This window comes from Protopterus annectens, chromosome 11.part0 (genome assembly GCF_019279795.1).
Source record: "Protopterus annectens isolate FY-2018-M chromosome 11.part0, PAN1.0, whole genome shotgun sequence".
NCBI lineage: Eukaryota > Metazoa > Chordata > Ceratodontiformes > Protopteridae > Protopterus > Protopterus annectens.
This window is the reverse complement of record NC_056745.1, coordinates 310,579,892-310,601,421: the sequence shown is the minus strand read 5'-3', so window position 1 is coordinate 310,601,421 and position 21,530 is coordinate 310,579,892. Positions and strand designations below refer to the sequence as shown.

The window sequence follows — 21,530 nt, the reverse complement described above, 5'->3', positions numbered from 1 at the left end:
GCTTTCTCTGTTTCTTTCAGAGAGTAACTTTATATAATTTAGTGTTAACAATAACTCACAAAATGCTCCATTGCAGTCCTTACTTAAGAATTGGAAGACCATCTCATTTTTTTCTTCTATGGCATGCATATATTTTCCTGGGAGAGTAGTTTATATGATTGAACATTTGTAATTTTACATGTGTTAAACAGTGGCAGAAGTGATGTGCACAGTGGGAATCAGAATTTGCCATTTCCCTATTGTAGAGGCCCCTGCAAAAATAAATAAAAACATACATACATACATACATAAATAACTATTTTGTTTTTTCATTGTTTTGGCTTTCAATCTTTTGGGATTGATCATTAGCCATTCAACGTTTGTGTACTTCAATGTTTCAAAGAACATCCCTTCCTGGACATCTCAATAGGTTGTAATAGCATAAACATATAGGAGGGAATTGTACTCAGTCATTGCACCCTTCCCCAAATGGACTGATATTTACTTTGACTTTGAGAGTAAAGCTTTTGTAAGATTTCCATGAAACAGAAATGTGAAATGCCAGAATTTACTGTTGATAAAGTAACTGCCCTCTATATTTAGAGTGCTCAGTATAACATGAAATGTCCATACTGTAAATATTCTTTCTCAGAGGGAATCTATCTTGGCAACTTTCTCAGAATGCCTACATTTGTTATCTAGGATGCTACTTTGGCAAGGAAGACACAGTCATATTCCAAGACTTCTGAGATGTATTATAAGATTTGTAAATGTGTGGCCTTCTATACATTATGATGCTATAATATATGTTATGTTATGTACTGAAAATTATGTTACACAGAGAACTGGAAGTAGTGGAACTGAATCTTATGCAACTCATAGGTACACTGAAAGCACACAAATGCAATCCCAGAATCTTAAATTTTGTTAATATTACCTCAGTTAAGGGAGTCACTTCTTGTTCATACAGCAGCAGATCTCTGATTTCTGTACAGCACTGCTTAACTTGCTCTTGTATCTAAAATAAAAAAAATGTTGTCAGTAGCAGAAATAATTGGAGTATGCTATGTAGACTGCAGTTACATTTGTCTTTATTGGACATGCAGATGAGTACACACAAGTATATACACACACACACACATGAGTGAGCTTGAGCAGAATACAGTTTAATTTTTGCATGTAGTGTATCTCTGAATGTAATTTCAGAGTAAAGGAAATTAAATCACTCCGTGAAATATTGGAAGTTTAAGCTACTCTAATTCATATTCAATACATCAGGACCCGATTTACCGTAAAAGTGTTGGAGTCTTTGTTGATAGTACAGACTTCCTCTTACTTTCAGTGCCTAATGAATGAATTTATGTATATATACTATCAGACTTTCAAATTCATTATTTTCACTCTAGCTGCAAGTGGAGTTAACAGTAAGATTATGTCAGGCATTTTAAATACTGGACTGCAGTGAAATATCTGGAGAAAATGGAAAGCTTGAGAGATGGGGTAGGAAAAAGTACAGTTGTGTAACTTGCACATACCTAGCAGATGTTCAAATTTCTCACTGCTGCAGTAGCCCTCAGGTTTTATGGATTGTTTCCTGCCATGTTAACAACAACCAACCAGCTTCAAAAACACCTTTGGCTTTTCCCTACCTCCTTCATTCTAACCGCTGACTGTTGGAAAATCAGCAGAGTGAAACTTTCTTCAGCAGTTTCTTGCTGCCTCACATAGAAGCATCTCTCAGACTTCTCAGAAGTAGCAGGTCGAGTAGAGCTTTGTTTCTGGCAGATCAGTCCCTGATGGGGAACCTCTCCACTCAGAAATGATTGCCTTTTTAAAGAATATATGCCAATTTATCTGAGTTTTTTTTTTTGCTAAAATAGTGTTTCCCCTTTAAGAAACCTGGTATTTTTTTCCTGTCAATGGCCACTAAGTTGAATTTAATGTTTATGTTAGCATTTGGCCCTAATGTTGTTAAAAATTTACACAAACACTCCCATGGCATTTATTGGAAACAGTAAATGAATTTCCCTAGTGCCAAAAAGAAAGATTTGCTAGCAAATGCAAAGTATAAAATACAGTTTGCTTAAAAAGTGAAGTAATAACTGTTCTAAAAGACTTTTTAGGCAACACAAAATCTGTCTACTGTAAAGAATTTGCAAATCCTTGCTAATCGTGTATGCACTTCTATAAGAAATGTTTGTGCTGACATTCACAAAAGTAGGCAGAAAGTAACATTGGTTGTACTGGAAATTACAATAACAAAAAGTAATGAAATGAGCAAATGCTACTGTTAAAGAGCAGTGACAAAACTCAGACTTTATTTTTACGAAGGTGTGCAGCTGTATGCACTGTTTAAAAAGGAATAGCATGCAAATTATATGCAGTACAGATGTTTATGCTAAAACAGGTATTTATTCTAATTAAAATCTGTTATTGTTATTCTGTGAAATGGTCAATTTGTTTGCCCCACCAGCTGACCATCAGTTGCTTCCAGTATTTGTGTTCATCCACTGGGTCTACAAAACCTACTGGTCCTCCTGCAGACTTTCTCTAATCACGATCAGGACCAATGAGAAGATCAAGGCAACCTCGGCAGTATCGTACAACTGCAGAGAGAGTGTTTTCTCCTATGACTGAACCACTCTCGTGTGTGCATGCATTGTTCAAAGTCTGGTGTGCAATAAATATTGCAGCATATCGTTCCTACTTCTGCACGTGACTCAGCCAATGTCCCACCCCCCTGTTAAGTTCTTAGGTTCATAGATAATTACTAGGTAATGACTCTAAAGCTTCTTTTAAAGGCTAACGATGCTTCCCTAATGTACTTGATAGTTTTTATACCACTCATTTTACTGAGGATATAGCTTGGGTACAGGTGATCAAGCATTTACAAGCTTCTTTTTTCTAACAGGGACATAGATGGCAGGCCACAGATAAATCTATGATTCCTCATCCATTGATACTAGTTGTGGTTGAATAGGTGCAGTGTGGAACTCTGCTTTATGTGGATGGGAGCCTATTCCAGAGAAGGGACAGTATCTGAGACATACCTGTCCCTCAAATATGTCTTATTTATGTTGCAGACAAGGTTTAGGTCCTCAGTTTGGGTGTTTCTAATGACATTTGTTTTATGGATATGCAACAGGTCCTTAAGGGCTTTATCAAAGGATACTTTGAAGGCCAGTCATAGATCACATCTCAGCAGTCTGTAGGAGACAGAGTATAAGGATAAGGCTTTGGGGCAGCCCGCACAGCACATGGTGTCTACACCATGTATTCTTTTTGAGAGGAACCTGGTCAGGTGCATACCAAAGAGAGCATTGTACTTACCGATTCACCTAATGAGGGTCAGGTGCAATGGAATATTAACATCTTTGCACTAGAATCCATACCCTTGCTTATAAATTGTGCAACATAAAATTATTTCTTTCTACAGCAGACACATGATGGTCAAAGCTCAAGTCACTGTCTACATGCATTCCCAAATCTCTGACCACTGGGACAGTTCTTAGCTGTGATTTTTAATGCATTAATTTTCAGGGATGGTTGTCTTTCAAAAAGATACTATTATGCATTTTTGGCATTGAGTTGTAGACTGTGACTCTGGCACCACTTACTAGTTAGTGTCAGACCTTCTTAAAGGATGTTTGTGTCTTTGGAAGACTCTATGACTGCACTCTGTTTGCAGTCATCTGCAGACTTGGTCAGCCAGTGGTCTTTGACATTGCTCTTGACCTCAGACAAGTAGCTGCCAAAAAGAAGTGGCCCCAGCACTAAGCCCTGGGGAGACTCCACAAATGATTGGCCTTTTTGTGGAGGTAGATTCACCTATCCTGACTTTTTGTGTCCTATCCAGTGGGTGACATAGGGGTTTATACCTAATTTTGTGAGCTTGTCTAAAATGTCTAGGTGTGGTATTGTGTTGAATGCTTTGGATAGGTTGAGGTAAGCAGTATGCATCATTGTACTCTCATCCATTGTTTTTCTTCTTTCCATTACTTTGGTGATCTTCTTGAAGAACTCCAGCAGGCTTGACTTGCTCTTGACAGAAGCAAACTGGGTTAGATCAGGTGTCTAAATGTTTTCTATGTTATTATTTATGTCCATAATTATTCTTTCTAAGAACTTACATATGAGGCTAGTCAGGCTTATGGGTCAGCAGATGTCCTTCAAGAATGCAACTGCAGTCATAACATATGGGTTGTCCTGCCTCAGGCAGCCCTCAGTCGGCCGGATTCCAAAGTCTGGGTCCGACGTCGGCTGATGTCGCATTTCTCTCCGACGTCAGAGCGGCCGGAGTACATAAGCATCAGCCGACACCATTTTCTTCAGTCTTTCTTGCCGCGCGGTGCCCGAAGCAGAAGCAGTTCGCAAGTGCCGGTCGGTCAGCTCCTGTATTCTTTGAATCCGAAGTCATCAAAAAAGCTAAGTACCGCGTTGGGGACCTTTCTTGCCTCAGCCGATGTCAGAAATTACTGAAAAAGTTAACAATTGTCTGTCTTGTGGTAAACAAATACCTCATAAGGATTTCCACTCTTACTGTCTTCCTTGCCTTGGCCCAGACCACGACGTCTCGGCCTGTGTCGCCTGTGCTCCCTTCAATAAGCGCACTCTTAGGCGCCAGGCGGAGTTCGCTGAAGACTTTTTTGGCGATAAATTTGCTTATACAATGCCGTCGGAACTTCCGACATCGCAGACTCCTAAGAAACGAAAAGACCGGGACCGACATCCTCGGCCTGCGTCTTCCACCGACTCCACGCCAAAACCTACCGCGAGTGCTCCAGTTCCCCCTGAGACGGTTATTTCACCGCTCCGAACCGAAGACACCGCTTTACCGACACCTCCGATACCGGAGGCCACACCGACGCCAGTTATAGATTTTCCTCCGGATACTGAAACCGAGGAAATGCCCGAGACCATTGCTGTAGATAAGGTCACTCCTGCACGTGGAGCTGCTAGGCCTCCTATGGCCATGTCTATTAAGGCCTACACATGTGCTAAGGCAGCCAGCAAGACCAAGCACCTTACTGCTAAGGCCTTACCTCAGCCTACACCTGAAACACAAATCATGACTATGGCCGCAGTCTTAATTTCCATGATTAGAGGTTTACAGGCCCATCCTGAGAGAGGATCCCAGCCTCCTCCTGATAAGAGGCCCAGGGTTGAACCCTCTGACCCTATCCCTTCAGATGAAGATTCTGAGGACTCTGTTCACTCCGATGGCCAGGAAGAGCCCTTCCAGACGTATGAGGACTCGGATGCAGAGGACTCCATCCCCTCGGCCTCCCCTCCTGAGGATATTTCTTTTGGGGAAGTTCTGCATACCATGAGGGAACATTTTAAGTGGCAAGGCCAGGAATATTCTGATTCCAGAAAGCGCCTTCGAACCTTCCTTAAAAAGCCCCAACACAGGCCCCTGGCTATACCTCCTGTGCTTGATGTTTTGGATGACCTATACTCTGACTCCAGTGTTACCCCGGATACTCTTCCTCCTGCCCCAGCCAAGCCAGACAGATATTATAGGGTCCCAGAAACTCATTCTCATTTCTTCAGGGCCCATGCTGTTGATTTAGAAACTATTTCTCAGGGACCTAAAGGGGTTTCAGCATCCACCTCCAAAAATCCCTTGCCTTCCAACAGGGAAGCTAGGTCATTAGAGAGATGGGGGAAAAAGGTCTACACCTCCACTACTTTATCTATGAGGGCTCTGAATTGCCTCTTTCATATGTTTCAATATCAGGATTACCCGTTAGATGATTTACAGAAAACATTGGCCTCTCCTGAACCTTTAGACAGGAAGTCTTTGCAGGAAGCTGTACATAATTCTCAGCAAGTCAGCAATCACTTTCTGCAGTGTGGATATGATGCATTGGAAGCTTCATGTAGGGCAGCTATGACAGGGGAGGTCATTCGTAGACATGCATGGTTAAAAGAACAACCTCTACCAGATCATGTTAAGGCAAAAATTCTTGATGCACCTTTGGAAAAGAACAAGCTTTTTGGTACTAATGCTAAAGATGTGTTAAAGTCCATCGAGGAAAAAGCAAAATCAGTTCAGACGGTCAAAGATTTCCTCCAGGTTCAGCCACCCAGATTCAGCAGGAATTGGCCTTCTAAAAACTGGTCCTTTCCTAACCCTGAAAGATTTCAAAGGGGTAAAAACAGGCGTGGCCGAGGAAGAGGACAATACAGAGGTTCTTACAGGGGATGACAATGGCAACCAGCAAACCAAAGAAGTGACACAGGGGTCTCCCCTGCCCCACAGGGACAATCTCAATGACTTTCCTCTACTTCCGCTGACCAAGGAGCAAACAGAAGCTCCCTTGGGTGGAAAATTATATCTGTTTTCAGACAATTGGCACAGATTGACAAAGGACAAATGGATTTTGGACATTATAGACCAAGGTTACAGGTTCCACTTTCATACCTTACCAAGAAAACAAGGCATGCCAAACCTACCACAAAACCAGAGGGCAGAGGCTATCAAGCAAATTTCTCTGCTTGCTCAGATCAAAGCAATAGAAAGAGTTCCACAACAAGAACAAGGCCAGGGGTTTTACTCAAGACTGTTCCTTGTTCCAAGCAAAGAAACTCAATGGAGACCAATACTGGATTTGTCCGCATTAAACACTTTTCTCATAGTACCAAAGTTCAAAATGCTGACTCTACAGCAACTCCTTCCCATGCTGGGCAAGGGGTCTTGGCTGATTACTCTGGACCTCAAGGAGGCATACCCGCATGTCCCTATCAGACACAGCTGCAGAAGATACCTCAGATTTCTTGCAGGGCCAGAGCATTATCAATTCTCAGCATTGCCATTTGGCTTATCTACTGCGCCCAGAGTATTTACAAAATGCCTGGCTTCAGTAATTGCTCATTGCAGGCTCCAGGGGATCCAAATTTACCCATACCTGGACGACTGCCTCATACAAGTGGACGACAAATTGATTTTGACAAAAAACTAGAACTATGTCATACAATTGCTACAGGCTCTGGGATACACAGTCAACTTCCAAAAGTCAAGACTCCAGCCATCCCAGCAAATTACCTTCTTAGGAGCCAATCTAGACACAGCCTCTCAAATAGCTTACCTGACAGAAGACAAGCAAGAGAAGTTAGCTCATTATTTCAAAGGTTTGGCAAAACTTACCCAGATGACTGCAAGGGGATTCCTACAGGCCCTGGGTTACATGGCATCCTGCATTCTCCTGGTTCCATTAGCAAGACTACACATGAGAAAGCTTCAATGGTATCTAAAAAGCCTATGGTCTCAGCACAGCAACAACCTAGAGACAACCATACCGCTCATTCCATGCCTACAAAAGGAATTCCTATGGTGGGCCTCGGTAAGCCAGGCAAACACAGGTATGTCATTAAAAAAACCTCAGATAACACAGACCATGACCACAGACGCCTCAAACCTTGGATGGGGGGCGCACATGGAGGGCAGATGTATACAAGGACAATGGTCTCCAAAGGAAACACATCTGCATATAAACCAAAAGGAAATGCTGGCAGTAATGCATGCCATCGAGGCCTTTCGACAACAACTTCAGCAAGGCCATCTACTGATACGGACAGACAACACCACTGTGATGTGGTACATAAACAAGCAAGGGGGCACCCATTCCTACCCCCTTTGCAGACTGACAATGAATCTTTGGGAAAAATCACTGAGCCTAAACATACAGTTGCAATCCCAGTTTGTTCCAGGCAAATGTGCTGGCGGACAGCCTAAGCAGGAATTTCATAGATCCACACGAGTGGAGGTTACATCCGAAAATCTTCACACAACTCACCTCGGCATGGGGCAGGCCAGAAGTAGACCTATTTGCCTCCCATCTCAACCATCATCTACAAAAATTCTGTTCAAGGACATACCATCCACAAGCTTGGAAAATAGATGCTCTTTCATTCAACTGGAACTTTCTAAAAATCTATGCATTCCCACCTCTGCCACTGATGACCACAGTATTACTAAAGATCAAAGCAGAGAGGCCCAAGGGGATCCTAATAGCTCCAGACTGGCCAAGACAACACTGGTACTCACTACTACGGAGCATATGTCACAACAAAAAGTGGGCCCTTCCCCAATGGCCCCTACTTTTGACTCAACACAACTTCAAAACAGTGCATCCAAACCTTCAGACACTGCAGCTAACAGCCTGGGAGATCCCATGAATAACCTCAATCTATCTCTCTCCAAGGAAGTCCAGCGGATATTAACAGAAGCTCGAAGACCATCCACCAGAAAGGTTTACTTAGCAAAATGGAAGAGATTCAGCATTTGGAATACCAGCAAGAGACATGATGCATCATTATTGAATATCCCACTCATCCTGGAATATTTGGCAGATATGCTACAGAATGGACTCTCATATTCTTCCATAAAGATACATGCTTCAGCTATCTCAGCTAGATATAACAATGATCCGCCTGTGTTTTCACATCCTTTGTTAAGGCAATTCCTCAGGGGAATCAAGAACATTAAGCCACCAAGAAAGGCTCCAGTGCCAGCTTGGGACCTCAACTTTGTCCTAGAAAAACTGACTCTACCTCCCTTTGAGCCAGCAGCTTCAGTGGACTTACAATTTTATCATGGAAGACAGCTTTCCTGTTGGCAATTACCTCAGCAAGAAGGGTTTCGGAACTACAGGCCCTAATGGCAACACCACCGTTCATAATCCTTCACAGAGACAGGGTCTCCTTAAGAACCAACCCTACTTTTATGCCAAAGGTGGTATCTAGGGTTTCTTTAAATCAAGCTATTCACCTGCCTACTTTCTTCCCCAATCCTGAGAGCAAAGGGGAAAGACTGTTGCATACCTTGGACATTCACAGACAACTTCGCTACTACCTGGACAGAACCAAGACCAGTAGGAAGTCTGATCAGCTTTTGTAGCTTACGCCCTGGAGTACAAGGAAAAGCAATTTCCAAACAGACTATTTCAAAATGGATTGGACATTGCATCAGATTTTGTTATTCCTTCCATGGGAAGAATGTTCCAGCCAATGTCAGACCACACTCCACCAGAGCTACAGCCACCTCTACAGCATTCTTAAGAGGGGTGCCTACAAAAGACATTCTAGAAGCTGCTACATGGAGCTCCGTGCATACATTCTCCAAACACTACAATCTCCCTTTATATTCCAGATCCAGAGCAGGCTTTGCTTCGGCAGTCCTGCACGGTTTGATTGCCACACCATCTCTTTCCTAGAGCATTCCTCCTCCCCCAGGTAAGCTATGGTACTCAACCCATATGTTATGACTGCAGTTGCATTCTTGAAGGACATAGTACAGTTTTGTACCTACCATAAATGTAGATGTCCGATAGATATGCAACTGCAGTCGGATTTTCCCTCCCTCCATACCCCTCTATGCCTTGGGTCCACTCCTATCCCTGTTTCTCTTAGCTGGGGATATCTGTTATGGTGTATCTGTTTATTGCTTACTTATTTGTCTGGAATCCTGTTTTTGTCTTCCAATTTGATTACAGCCTTCCTTGGAGGGCACCTGGCATCTGGGGCAAGAAACACTGAAGAAAATGGCGTCGGCTGATGCTTATGTACTCCGGCCGCTCTGACGTCGGAGAGAAATGCGACATCAGCCGACGTCGGACCCAGACTTTGGAATCCGGCCGACCGAGGGCTGCCTGAGGCAGGACAACCCATATGTTATGACTGCAGTTGCATATCTATCGGACATCTACATTTATGGTAGGTACAAAACTGTACTTTTCCTGAGTCAGTAGACGGCTCACCCTTGCAGATGAATAACATTTGCATTCCTCCATTTGCTAATCACAAAGCCTGTTTGGAAGCTATGACTGAATAGTGTTGTGGCCCCAGTAGGTCATGTTTCATGCAATTAAGGAGGCATACTGGAATACTGTTAGGTTCCATCAATGCAGTGTTTTTGGCTTTAGATAGTGCATTGAGGATCTGTTCCATAGAGATAGTTTGGGGAGATATGGTTCAGGGTATGTCTAGAGGTAGATGTCTGGGGGAAAAAGTAGGGTAAAATTGGAGCTGTATTTATTGGCCAGTATATTTACTATATCCACCAGCTCTTTACAGGTGTCTCCATTTACAATTAGATTGGCACATTGTTGTTTATTGCCTTTGAGGTTTTGGGCATAGCTGAAGAGTGCCTTGTGGTTGCCTTTGGCCTGGGAGGCTAAGTTTACCCCAGATTTGGCTTTGATAAACCTAATTAGTTCCCTGATTTATTTATTTAGTTTGATGAGGGAGTTCCTACCATGATGGGCATTGCATTTCCTATTTTTGACCATGAATTTTTTCCTTTTCTCATACACCCTATTGATGTTGGGATTGGCTTTTCAGTTTTTATAGACATCACCTCTCATGTGCTCCTGGTGACCACCAGGGACCAATGAATTTGGTGTGCCCATGTGCCCCCCCACACACACACACACACTGGACGAGTGAACTGATGTAAGCTGTTCAAACTCACTCCATGTCCAGCTCCTCCATGCCTGAGTCACTTATTAACTCTGGTTGTCTGGGGTGCAGTCAGGGCTTTTTCACCATGAGAAAACATTGAAGATTTTAAGGCAAGAATGTGAGCTAAGGTATGTTTTTGTTACTTAATAATGAAACCATAAACCTAAAAGAAGTTACAAAATCTTAAACAGCACAAACCAATCCATAAATACTGAAAGCAAAGTTGCTCTTGTGGGCCACTTTGAGTCTAGCCAATTCCTCTTTCAGAGGTGAGAATCAAACCCTTTACCTTGAGTCTGTGAAGTAAACACCTTGCTCCCCTCATAAATCTCATGGCTGTATGAGCTGATGGGCAATTAAACAGATACTGTATTGTAAAAAAATTGAATCTGTGGCTTGAAATACACTATTTACATTTATAAGAAGAAAAACAAAATAAATGAAGCTGGTGTAGATCAATGTATGTATGTCTTTAACAAGCTATCCAAGGGCTTGCACAAGTATATAAATACTGAGCATGTCCAAGTATGAGTGCCATTTTGTAGTAAGCTGTTGAGATGTAAGCATGTATGTATGTATATAAGGTCTGTCTGTTAATCAGTTCATTTTTATTTAATGATGCTGCTATCCATCCTGATGTGTTTCTATGTAATAAAGCATCTAAAATGAACTACCCCGCTTGCTTCATCTTCTATGTATAGAGGGACGAGTGGCATGGTGTCAGAAGTGGCATGTCTAAAACAAGACATGGTGTCAGAAGAGGCATGGTTGAAACAACTTGTGGCCAGAAAGAACTCCAGTTTCTCCACTTTGAATCTGTGAGGCATCTATCTACTGTTAGAGGTATATACAGGAGTGGATCATCCCTACTGCTTGTATAATTCGCAAAACAGGTCAGATACGAATTTCAGATGTTAAAACTTGCTCAAACTATTTCTTATTTGCAAAATATGAAACAAAGCATACAGAATGCTCTAAAACGATATTAAAATAAGTCAAAATGTCTGATAGTTCTAGAAATATTCTAATTACTACGGAAAATGTTTGAAATAAAGTCTGAATTGCATAAAAGAAATAAAACAAATAAAATAAAGAGAATAGATCACATTTTTCGCAAAGCACTCCTTTTCATATTAAATAAGACTTTTAAAGTTATCAGAAGCGTATGAAGTGTTCGCATGTTTGTGCAGTGTTGCTTAAAGTTATTTCTCAAATACAGCCATTTCAGAGCATATTTCTCAAAGTATAGTATTTTGATGAGTTTATTGTGCATTTGAGTGCTACTGCAAGCTGCAGAGAGGCAACTTTTTTATATACTATTACAAGTGGTCCTGGATTGCATTGTGTTTTACTATAATTTGTTGGCATGACTGAAGGATTTCAAAAACCTGCTCCACTTGTGTTTGATAATAATATTGCAGAGAACTGGAGAGTGTTTGAGCAAGAGTATGACATTTTCATATAGACTGCATTTTCTAATGAAGATGACCATACAAAAGCATTTATTCTGCTTAATTTAGCTGGGTCAGAAGCCATTTAAAGGGAACGCACATTTGTGTATGCACCTTCTATCTTTGCTGGAGAGGGGGAAAACTGTCATATTGTTTGTACCGGCTGAGTCAAGGGAGGACCCTGAGTGTTGAAAACATAAATTTAGAGAAATGTGTAACTCCCAGACAAACATGGAGAGGCACTTATTTTACACAAGGGATCAAAAGCCTGGTGAAACTTTTGCAGCATATAGGTTCATAGGTAGGTACTAGGCTATCGGCCCAAGGGCCTACGTAAGCCTAGCCAGCAAGGTTCCATAGCTTACGCCACCCAAGAAAGTTATTTTCCTGTGCCACTGTCCAGCAGAGACACAGAAGTGATCCCCGGGGTGTATTTCCTATTTCCCATCCACTCATCAAGATTTTTCTTGAAGAGTGCTAATGAAGAACTTTGCTTGATATAGATGGGTAGCTTGTTCCAGAGTATAGGAAGTCTCTGGGACAGGAATATATCCCTCCAGTGTGTCCTGTTATTGTGGTGACAAGAGTAAGGTGAGAAATAGGGCTAAAACGTGCAGATTTGGTGATTTAAGGGATGGGTTGATAAAGGATAGACTTGTGTGTGGTATTAAAGGTGATGCTGTGAGAAAGATTTTGCTTTGTGACAGTGATTTAACTTTGAATAAGGCCATTGAGATATCAAATATAGGAGCCCACAGAAAAGCACACAAACATGCATAACAGAAAAGCACACAATATGCTTACAAATGAGAAAGGCATGTTTCTAGTAACTTCTAAAGCTCACATTGATAGCATGCAGCACGTGGTTAAAAGACAGGTCCAGGAATATGGCAGCAACTGTAGCCCCTGCAAACTCACAGGTAAACACCAGTGCTTTTTAGCAAGTTCCAGATTTCACACAGCCTCAGGGAAGCACCCAGTTTCATTGCCACCTGTCATACTTGTGGTAGCAGTCAGGAATTTAAAAGAGAGAAATGCTTAGTTTTTGGTCAACAATGCCACATATGTAATAAATGGAATAATTTCAAAAGATTTTGTAAATCAAAGGCCACATATTCTTTTATTAAAAGGGAACATTTCAAGAAATAAGTTGATCAGTTGGAAAGCTACAACCCTACTTTTCATGTTGATGGTGTGTCAGTGCTTAGTGGAACAGTCAATGCAGTTGATTTATGGGCCAAGAATGAAGTATTTTGTACTGTTCGGATAAATGGAAACCCATACAGCTCCAAGTTGATAATGGCTCAAAGTGCAATGTTATGTCTGCAGAAACATTTGCTAGAGTATCTGCTGGTGAAAGGCTTGATTTGGCAAAGTGCGAGAAACTTGTTGCTTATGGTGGTGAAGAGATTCATACAGAAGGCTCAGTATTGCTTTCATGTTATTCTGCTGGGAGCAGCTATGACTTATTATTTTATGTGGCCAAGATGCACATCCAATCAGTATTAGGGCTCAGAGACGGTCTGAAAATGGGGCTGCTTTAATTTATTAAGGAAATCCACCATGTTAGTTTAAAAGACCACTGTTCTACTTTTGCCCAGTATATTTTCTCTACATATGCTGATCTTTTCGAAGACAAACTAGGCAAACTTCTAGTTGTGTACTCCATGAAGTTAGACCCAGATGTTAGTCCAGTTGTTAGACCAGCCCACAGATTTCCACTAGCTATGCAGACCAGAGTCAAAGCCAAACTAGATAAAATGGTGCAAAAAGGTGTGATTTGTCCATTTGGTTCATCTACTCCAAATGAATTGGTATCTTCCATGGTGGTAGCTCATAAGACAAGCTCAGACAACATCAGAATACATATTGGCCCACGAGATTTGAACACGGTACTAAAAAGACCCCATCATGCAATGTGTACAGTCGAAGAAGTCACTGCTCTCCTGCCAAATGCCACTGTCTTTTCTGTCTTAGATGCAAAGAGTTCATTTTGGCAAATTTTGCTTGACAAGAAATCTTCATTGCTAACTACTTTCAGTACTCCGTTTGGAAGGTACATATTTCTGAAAATGCCATTTGGAATACATTTTCCAAGTGAAGTCTTTCAATGTCTAATGGAGCAAATTTTTTCTGGGTATCCTTATGCTATTATAGTAGACAACATACTTGTAGAAGGTAATGGTGAAGCAGAGAATGATAGAACCCTCAGAACAGTTCTGGAAAGGGCATGTCAAGTGAATATTAAGCTGAATCCACAGAAATGCAAATTCAGGCTACGAGAAGTCACTTATGTTGGTCATTTATTTACCAGTTCAGGCTTATGACCAGACCCTTCTAAGCAAACAGCCATTCTAGAGATGCCAGCTCCAGACAATGTTCAAGCCCTGCAATGTTTTCTTGGCATGGTTAACTACCTAGGCGAGTTCACTCCAGACTTGAGTCAAATATCGGCACAACTCAGAGAGCTAACATGTAAAGATGTATCTTGGTCATGGTTAGAACACCACCAGAGAGTTTTTGATGTCCTGAAACAGAGAATTGCCAGTCCACCTACTCTCAGATACTATGACATCCACAAGCCAGTTACTCTTTCAAGTGATGCTTCAACATTTGGTCTTGGTGCAGTCATTCTACAACAGGGTCAACCTGTTGCTTATGCAACCAGATCTCCTAGCCAAGCTGAAATGCAGTATACTCAGATAGAGAGAGAACTTTTGGCAATTGTGTTTGCATGTTCCATGTTCCATGATTATGTTTATGGTAGACCTGTCCAGACTGAAACAGACCACCAACCTCCAGTCACTATTATGTATACAGATCCAGCCAGATTGCAAAAGTATCACTTCAATCCTCTCTACATGTCAGGCAAACTTCTTTATCTTGCTGATACATTGCCAGATCACCCAGAAACACCAGTGAACAGCACGAGAATGATCAATTTGATTTTGAAGTCTTGGAGGTGAGAAATACATCTTCCATACATCTTGATGAGCTCAGAGATCAAATAGCCACAGATCCAGTTTTACAGAAGCTCAACCACTTCTTCAAAGAAGGATGGCCATCAAAGCAATTTAGTTTACCCCCAGAAGTGTAACTCTATTTTCCACACAGAGATGAGATTCTGTCAGACAATGGTATTGTCATGAAAGGTCCTAAAGTTATTGCTCCAATGTACTTGCAGCAAGACTACATTACTATCTTACATTGAGGTCCCCCAGGAGCAGACTACCAAAAGCACCGCGAGTGGATTAGTATTTTGGCCTTCTATGTCACAAGATATTGAGAGAGTACTTTCATCTTGTTCTGTGTGTAATAATAAAAAGCCACATCAACAGAAAGAACCACTTCAGCTGAATCAGATTCCTGAACTACCTTGGACGATGGCTGCCACTGATACGTTTGAGTGGAATAATCAACATTATTTGGTGTTAGTAGACTTTTATTCCAACTGGTTCAAGATTGACCTACTTCCCAACCTCGCATCCAATACTGGCATTACTAAATGAAGTGTCATTTTGCAGTCCATGATAATCCACACAAAGTTATTTCTGACAATGGCACGCAATTTACAAGCCAACAATTCAAAAGATTTGCCAAAAAGTGAGACTTTGCTCATGTCAGAAGTAGCCCAGAGCATCTGCAGTCAAATGGTTTGGCAGAATGTGCAGTTCAAAGTGCAAAGCAGTTACTAGAGACATCAAAACAAGACAATATTGATGTTTTCCTGAATTTCTTAAATCTGAGAAACATTCCTTGTGATAAACATCTTGGTTTACCTGCTCAGAGACTTCTGTCGAGACAATCCAGAACCTCATTACCAATCAGTAGTCAATTGTTGGTTCCATGTTTTAAGAACAACAGGTCAGTGAAAACCAATCTGCTGAAGAAGCATTTAGCACAGAAGTCCTATTACGATAAGACTAGCAAACCTCTCAATCCATTATGAGAAGGAGAAGTGGTAAGGATGCAAATGTCTAGAGGTTATGATCGGATTGGAGTCGTGAAGAATATCTGCCCAGAGCCGAGATCATACATTGTGGAATCACAAGGAGTTGACTTTAGGTAGAATTGAAACATTTGATACTGGTGTCTGAGCCTATACTACAGCATACAGCCTGTGAGAAAGACTTTATCTCAGAGTGAGTTGTCCAGTGTTCCAGTTCTAGGGAATATTCCCATTCCTGTGATGAATCCCGAAGTTCCTGATATGAGTTGTTCACTGAAGACTGTCCCTGTTGCTAAACCCAGTCCTGACTGTCATATACAAGATCCAGTCGCATCTCCAGACCATGTTATAGATACACAGCAACTTGGATATGAACATTGTGTTTGTTTCTAAATGTCTGTATTGATGCATGTTTAACTGCAATGTCATTTTGATTAAGGGCACTCTATTTAAGAGGGAGGCTGTCGATCAATGTACATATGTCTCTTTAAGAAGCTATCCAAGGGCTTGCACAAGTGTATAAATATTGAGCACATGCAAGTCTGACTTCCATTTTGTAGTAAGCTGTTGAGATGTAAGCATGTACGTATGTAGGGTCTGTCTGTTAAACAGTTTGCATTTAATGATGCTACTATCCATCTTGATGTATTTCTATGTAATAAAGCATCTAAATGAACTACCCTGCCTGCTTCATCTTCTATGTATAGAGGGACAAGTGACAGATGGTAATTATAGGCAAAAAGCATATTAGCTCCTAGTAAAGATAAAAGTATTCAGTAGCATTGTTTATGGAATAAGCAGTGAGCTCTAGCTAAGCTTCATACTGGCAAGTCTGAAACACTAACTGTACATCATCATCTTCTTTTGGCTGTTCCCATTAGGGGTCACCGCAGCAGATCATCTGTTTCCATTTCTTTCTGTCCTCTGCATCTTGCTCTGTCACACCAACCACCTGCATGTCTCTTTCACCACATCCATAAACCTTATCTTAGGCCTTCCTCTTTTCCTGTTACCTGGTAGCTTCATCCTTAGCATCTTTTTCCCAATATACTCAGCATCCCTCCTCAGCACATGTCCAAACTAACGTAATATTGCCTCTCTGGCTTTGTCTCCAAACCTTCCAACCTGGGCTGACCCTCTAATATACTTATTCCTAATCCTGTCCACCCTTGTCACACCCAGTGAAAATATTAACATCTTTAACTCTGCTACATCCAGATCTGACTCCTGCCTTTTTGTCAATGCCACTGTCTCCAACCCATATAACATAGCTGGTCTCACTACCCTCTTGTAGACCTTCCTTTTCACTCTTACTGGTACTCGTCTGTCGCAAATTACTCCTGACACCTTCTCCACCCACTCCATCCTGCCTGTACCCTCTTCTTCAGCTCTCTTCCACTCTCACCATTACTCTGAACTATTGATCCCAAGTATTTAAACTCATCCACCTTCGCCACCTCTACTCCTTGCATCCTCACCATTCCTCTATCCTCCCTCTCATTCACATACATATATTCTGTCTTAGTCCTGCTGACCTTCATTCCTCTTCTCTCTAGAGCATATCTCTATCTCTCCAGGGTCTCCTCCACCTGTTCCCTACTCACTGCCGATCACAATGTCATCTGCAAAGGTCATAGTCCATGGGGACTCATGTCTGATCTCGTCTGTCAACTTGTCCATCACCATTGCAAATAAGAAAGGGCTCAGAGCTGATCCTTGATGTAATCCCACCTCCACCTTAAACGCATCCATCACTCCCACCACAGACCTCACCGCTGTCAGACTACCCTTGTACATATCCTGTAACATTCTTACATACTTCTCTGACACTCCCGACTTCCTCATGCAATACCACAACTCCTGTCTAAGCACCCTGTCATATGCTTTCTCTAAGTCTACAAAAACACAATGCAACTCCTTCTGACCTTCTTTGTACTTCTCCATCAACACTCTCAGAGCAAACATCACATCTGTAGTCCTCTTTCCTGGCATGAAACCGTACTGATGATCACTAATCATCAAGTCCCTTCTTAATCTAGCTTCCACTACTCTTTCCCATAACTTCATGCTGTGACTGATCAGTTTAATCCCTCTGTAATTACTACAGTTCTGCACATTACCCTTATTCTTAAAAATCAGTACCAAAACACTACTACTTCATTCCTCAGGCCTCCTCTCACTTTCCAAGATTTCATTAAACAATCTGGTTAGAAACTCCACTGCCATTTCACCTAAACACCTCCATGCTTTCACAGATATGTCATCTGGGCCAACAGCCTTTCCATTCTTCATCCTATTCATAGCTATCCTTACTTCCTCCTTGCTAATCCATTGCACTTCATGATTCACTATCCCCACATCATCCAACCTTCTTTCCCTCTCATTCTCTTCATTCATCAACCCCTCAAAGTACTCTTTCCATCTGCTCAACACACTCTCCTCACTTGTGAGTATGTTTCCCTCATTATCCTTTATCACCTTTACTTGCTGCACATCTTTCCTAGCTCGGTCCCTTTGTCTAGCCAATCAGTGTCCTTTTCTCCCTCCTTAGTGTCCAACCTTTCATACAACTCTTCATATGCCTTATCCTTCGCCACCTCTCTCTTTGGCATGCACCTCATCTCCTTATACTCCTGTCTACTTTCTTCATCTCTCTGACGATGCCACTTCTTCTTTGCCAAACTCTTTCTCTGTATACTCTCCTGTACTTCCTCATTCCACCACCATGTCTCCTTGTCATCCTTCCTCTGTCCAGATGTCATACCAAGCACCTTTCTAGCTGTCTCCCTTACTAGTTCTGCTGTTGTTACCCAGCTATTTGGTAACTCTTCACTGCCACCCAGTGCCCAATTGAAATCTGCTCCAATCACCACTCTCTCACCCTTGGGTACAGTCATCACCACTTCATCCAACTCACTCCAAAATTTTTCTTTCTTATCCATCGCACACCCAACTTGTGGAGTATATGCACTAACAACATTCATCATTACACCATCGATTTCCATCTTCATAAACATCACTCTATCTGATACTCTTTTCACCTCCAAAACACTCTTGTTAACTATGTAAGTTATTAAAAAGTCACTAAATGGGGACATTACAGAAATGCAGACTGAAGTTCTGGGAAATATTCTTGGGACTGCAGAATTTAAGTATTAAAATTATCTCTGATTTGGCTCACAGTTTAATAAAGAAGTTTGATTCAGTAATAATAGAGCAAGCAGGGTTTTGAAGAGACAACGGGCCAGATTCAGGAAGCCTCCGTGTAAGAGTTATAACTCTTACACGGAGGCTGCAATGAAACTGTGTGATGTCAGCATGTCATGCATATGCATGAGGTGCATGAGGCATGCTGAATCACACTAGTAACTCTTACACGGTCCGTGTAAGAGAGTAGGGGGCGTGTAAGTAGGCTAAGCCCTGCAAGCGGACACGCCCCCGGAAGACTAGAATGGCTGAAAGTAAACAGCCACGAGAGAGGCCATGGAAATGTGCATAAACACACTACACAACACATGCCCCGATAGACCATCACTGTATAAAGTGAAGTGATGTAATAAAATTAAATTAAAACCTTTTTTTTTTTTTTTAAACCCCGTAAATGTTTGCTACTGTGTGCGCCCGTGCGCGGGTGTGCTACTAGCGCAATCACAGTTAGCAATCAGTGGAAAAGGATATAAGAACTAAATATGCAAAGTAAGCCAAGAAGTAATAGCTTAGCGGTAGAGTTGCCGGCCTAAGAGTAGGCAGGCAGGGTTCAAGCCCCCACAACAACCTTTTATTTTTTTTGTAACTAACCACTAAAAAGCCCCCTGACAGTATTGTACAAATGTAAATGTATTCCCTTTTGTAAAATGGAATGAAACGGAGCATATATTCTGAAGTAACACAATAACAAAAATAGTCAGAAATGTACTGATAGCTGCTGCTGTGAGACGGAGTGCCCATAGCTGAGTAGTGTTTAAAAAGCTGCAAACTGCGTGCCTGTTGCTAGGCATTGGTTTAACAGACTGAAACTATTTGCAACTAGCTGTGCTTAGCTGAACATGTGTGTCACTAGCCAATTAAGGTTTATCCCAGCGCACACCGTTTGCTGGCGCTCCCACAAGCTAACTGCCAGTGCGCATGCGTTAGCAGACCTGGTTTTAAATGCTTAAAAGTGCTTTTGGCATGTTTGATTGACAGGTCTCAACTCATTTCTGTCAGGAAAATCAAAAATCAGTTGCCAGATTCGAACCCAGGATACCATGCACTAGAGTCAAGGTACTAAACCACTAAGCCATGACAGCAATACCTAGAAATGCAGAAATAGCATATATATGGGATAAAATCCAGAATGGAGCATGATAAAGCATTTTCAGTGAAGTAGATACAATTCCAAAACGGCCAATCAGAGAAATGTGCGTGAAAATCGGCATATATAAGCCCCATAGGCGGGAATACACAGCAGAAACGATTGTAGATCAGAGCTGCAGTCAGAATGAGTGGAGTAGGTGAGGGACGTTGCTTTCGAGCACAGCGTTGGGGAGTTGAGGAGTCCAGATACATGGTCTGGCTCCTTGTCCATCATCACGAGGCCCAACTCATGCAGGGCCAGGTCTCATGGGGAGCATATAGGGCAGAGGCATGGGACCAGTTGGCTCGTGATCTGACCAGTGCTACTGGCATTCCACGCACTGGTGAGCAGGTCCGTCACCACCATGCGGACTTGAAGCGATGCAAGCAAGACCAGCTGTCCGAATGGATCCAGGAGGCCCGGGATATGCCCAACGCCTCACTACTGAGTAAGTTACATTTTACTTATGTATGTAAGGATTTCAACTAGCTGATACCATGGAGATGTGTAGTCCAATATTACTTCTTTCGTATTACAGCTGCAGGTGTCCGCTCTATGAATCGCGAGATGCATGCCCGTAGGCTGGTGCGGATGCGCCACCGTGCAGGTTAGTAACCCCACCCAGTACTTGTAAATAAATATTATACTGTAGCATGTATCAGAACACTGCAGTGTACTGATTAAAAGTAATATAATGTGCAAGCAAGATTTGAAAGTCTGCAGGTATGGCTGCAACAAGTTCATCAGTATGCAAGTGTAACTGGAAATATAATTGATAGAATTAAACAGTGCTGTAATACAGATGTCCCACCATTAATTAAATATAGTGTAACCTGCAGTAGTCTCAAGAGTACAGCTTCAGAATCTGAGGTAGTCACATGTGAGATATATCCCCTGTTGAAATGCTGAATCATGACAGAAGTGAGGCTGTTGGAAAGTGTTTGAATCACCACTAGTCTAACATGTGAACAAAGCCTAGAAGTAGCAACCTCAACTGTGAATTTGCAGGAAGTGTGAGACTGACAGAAAGGGTCATGTATGAATAAATAAAGTAGTAATAACCCCAGAATATATTAGCCCCAGTGTGTTTCTACAGAACTAAATGCATGTGGCAAGTACAACTTAATATACCAAACTGATTTCAGTGTGTCAGAATCTGGAATGTCTAGCCAAATGCTGTATATGGTGATCACAGTAAACAATTTGCAGATAGAATGAATGATTATCTGACAGACTAAACAGCCATAGTTGTTCCCTGTCCTGTCATCAAAGTGTAGCAGGATGATGTATCTGATCAAATTCAAAATAAGTAGGATAGTGATGTATTTGTAACAGGTGTAGCTTGACAGTC

The 21,530-nt window shown here is 41.8% G+C and overlaps 1 protein-coding gene across 1 annotated transcript in view; it reads right to left on the bottom strand.

Moving 5' to 3' along the window:
• The window catches only part of LOC122814939 (cilia- and flagella-associated protein 54-like), a 437,893-nt gene that overhangs the window by 36,916 nt on the left and 379,447 nt on the right, over nucleotides 1–21,530 (bottom strand). Inside the window, exon 9 of the mRNA XM_044087199.1 lies at nucleotides 917–997. Within this exon, the coding sequence (XP_043943134.1) occupies nucleotides 917–997 (81 nt within the window). The remainder of the gene's footprint in view (nucleotides 1–916; nucleotides 998–21,530) is intronic.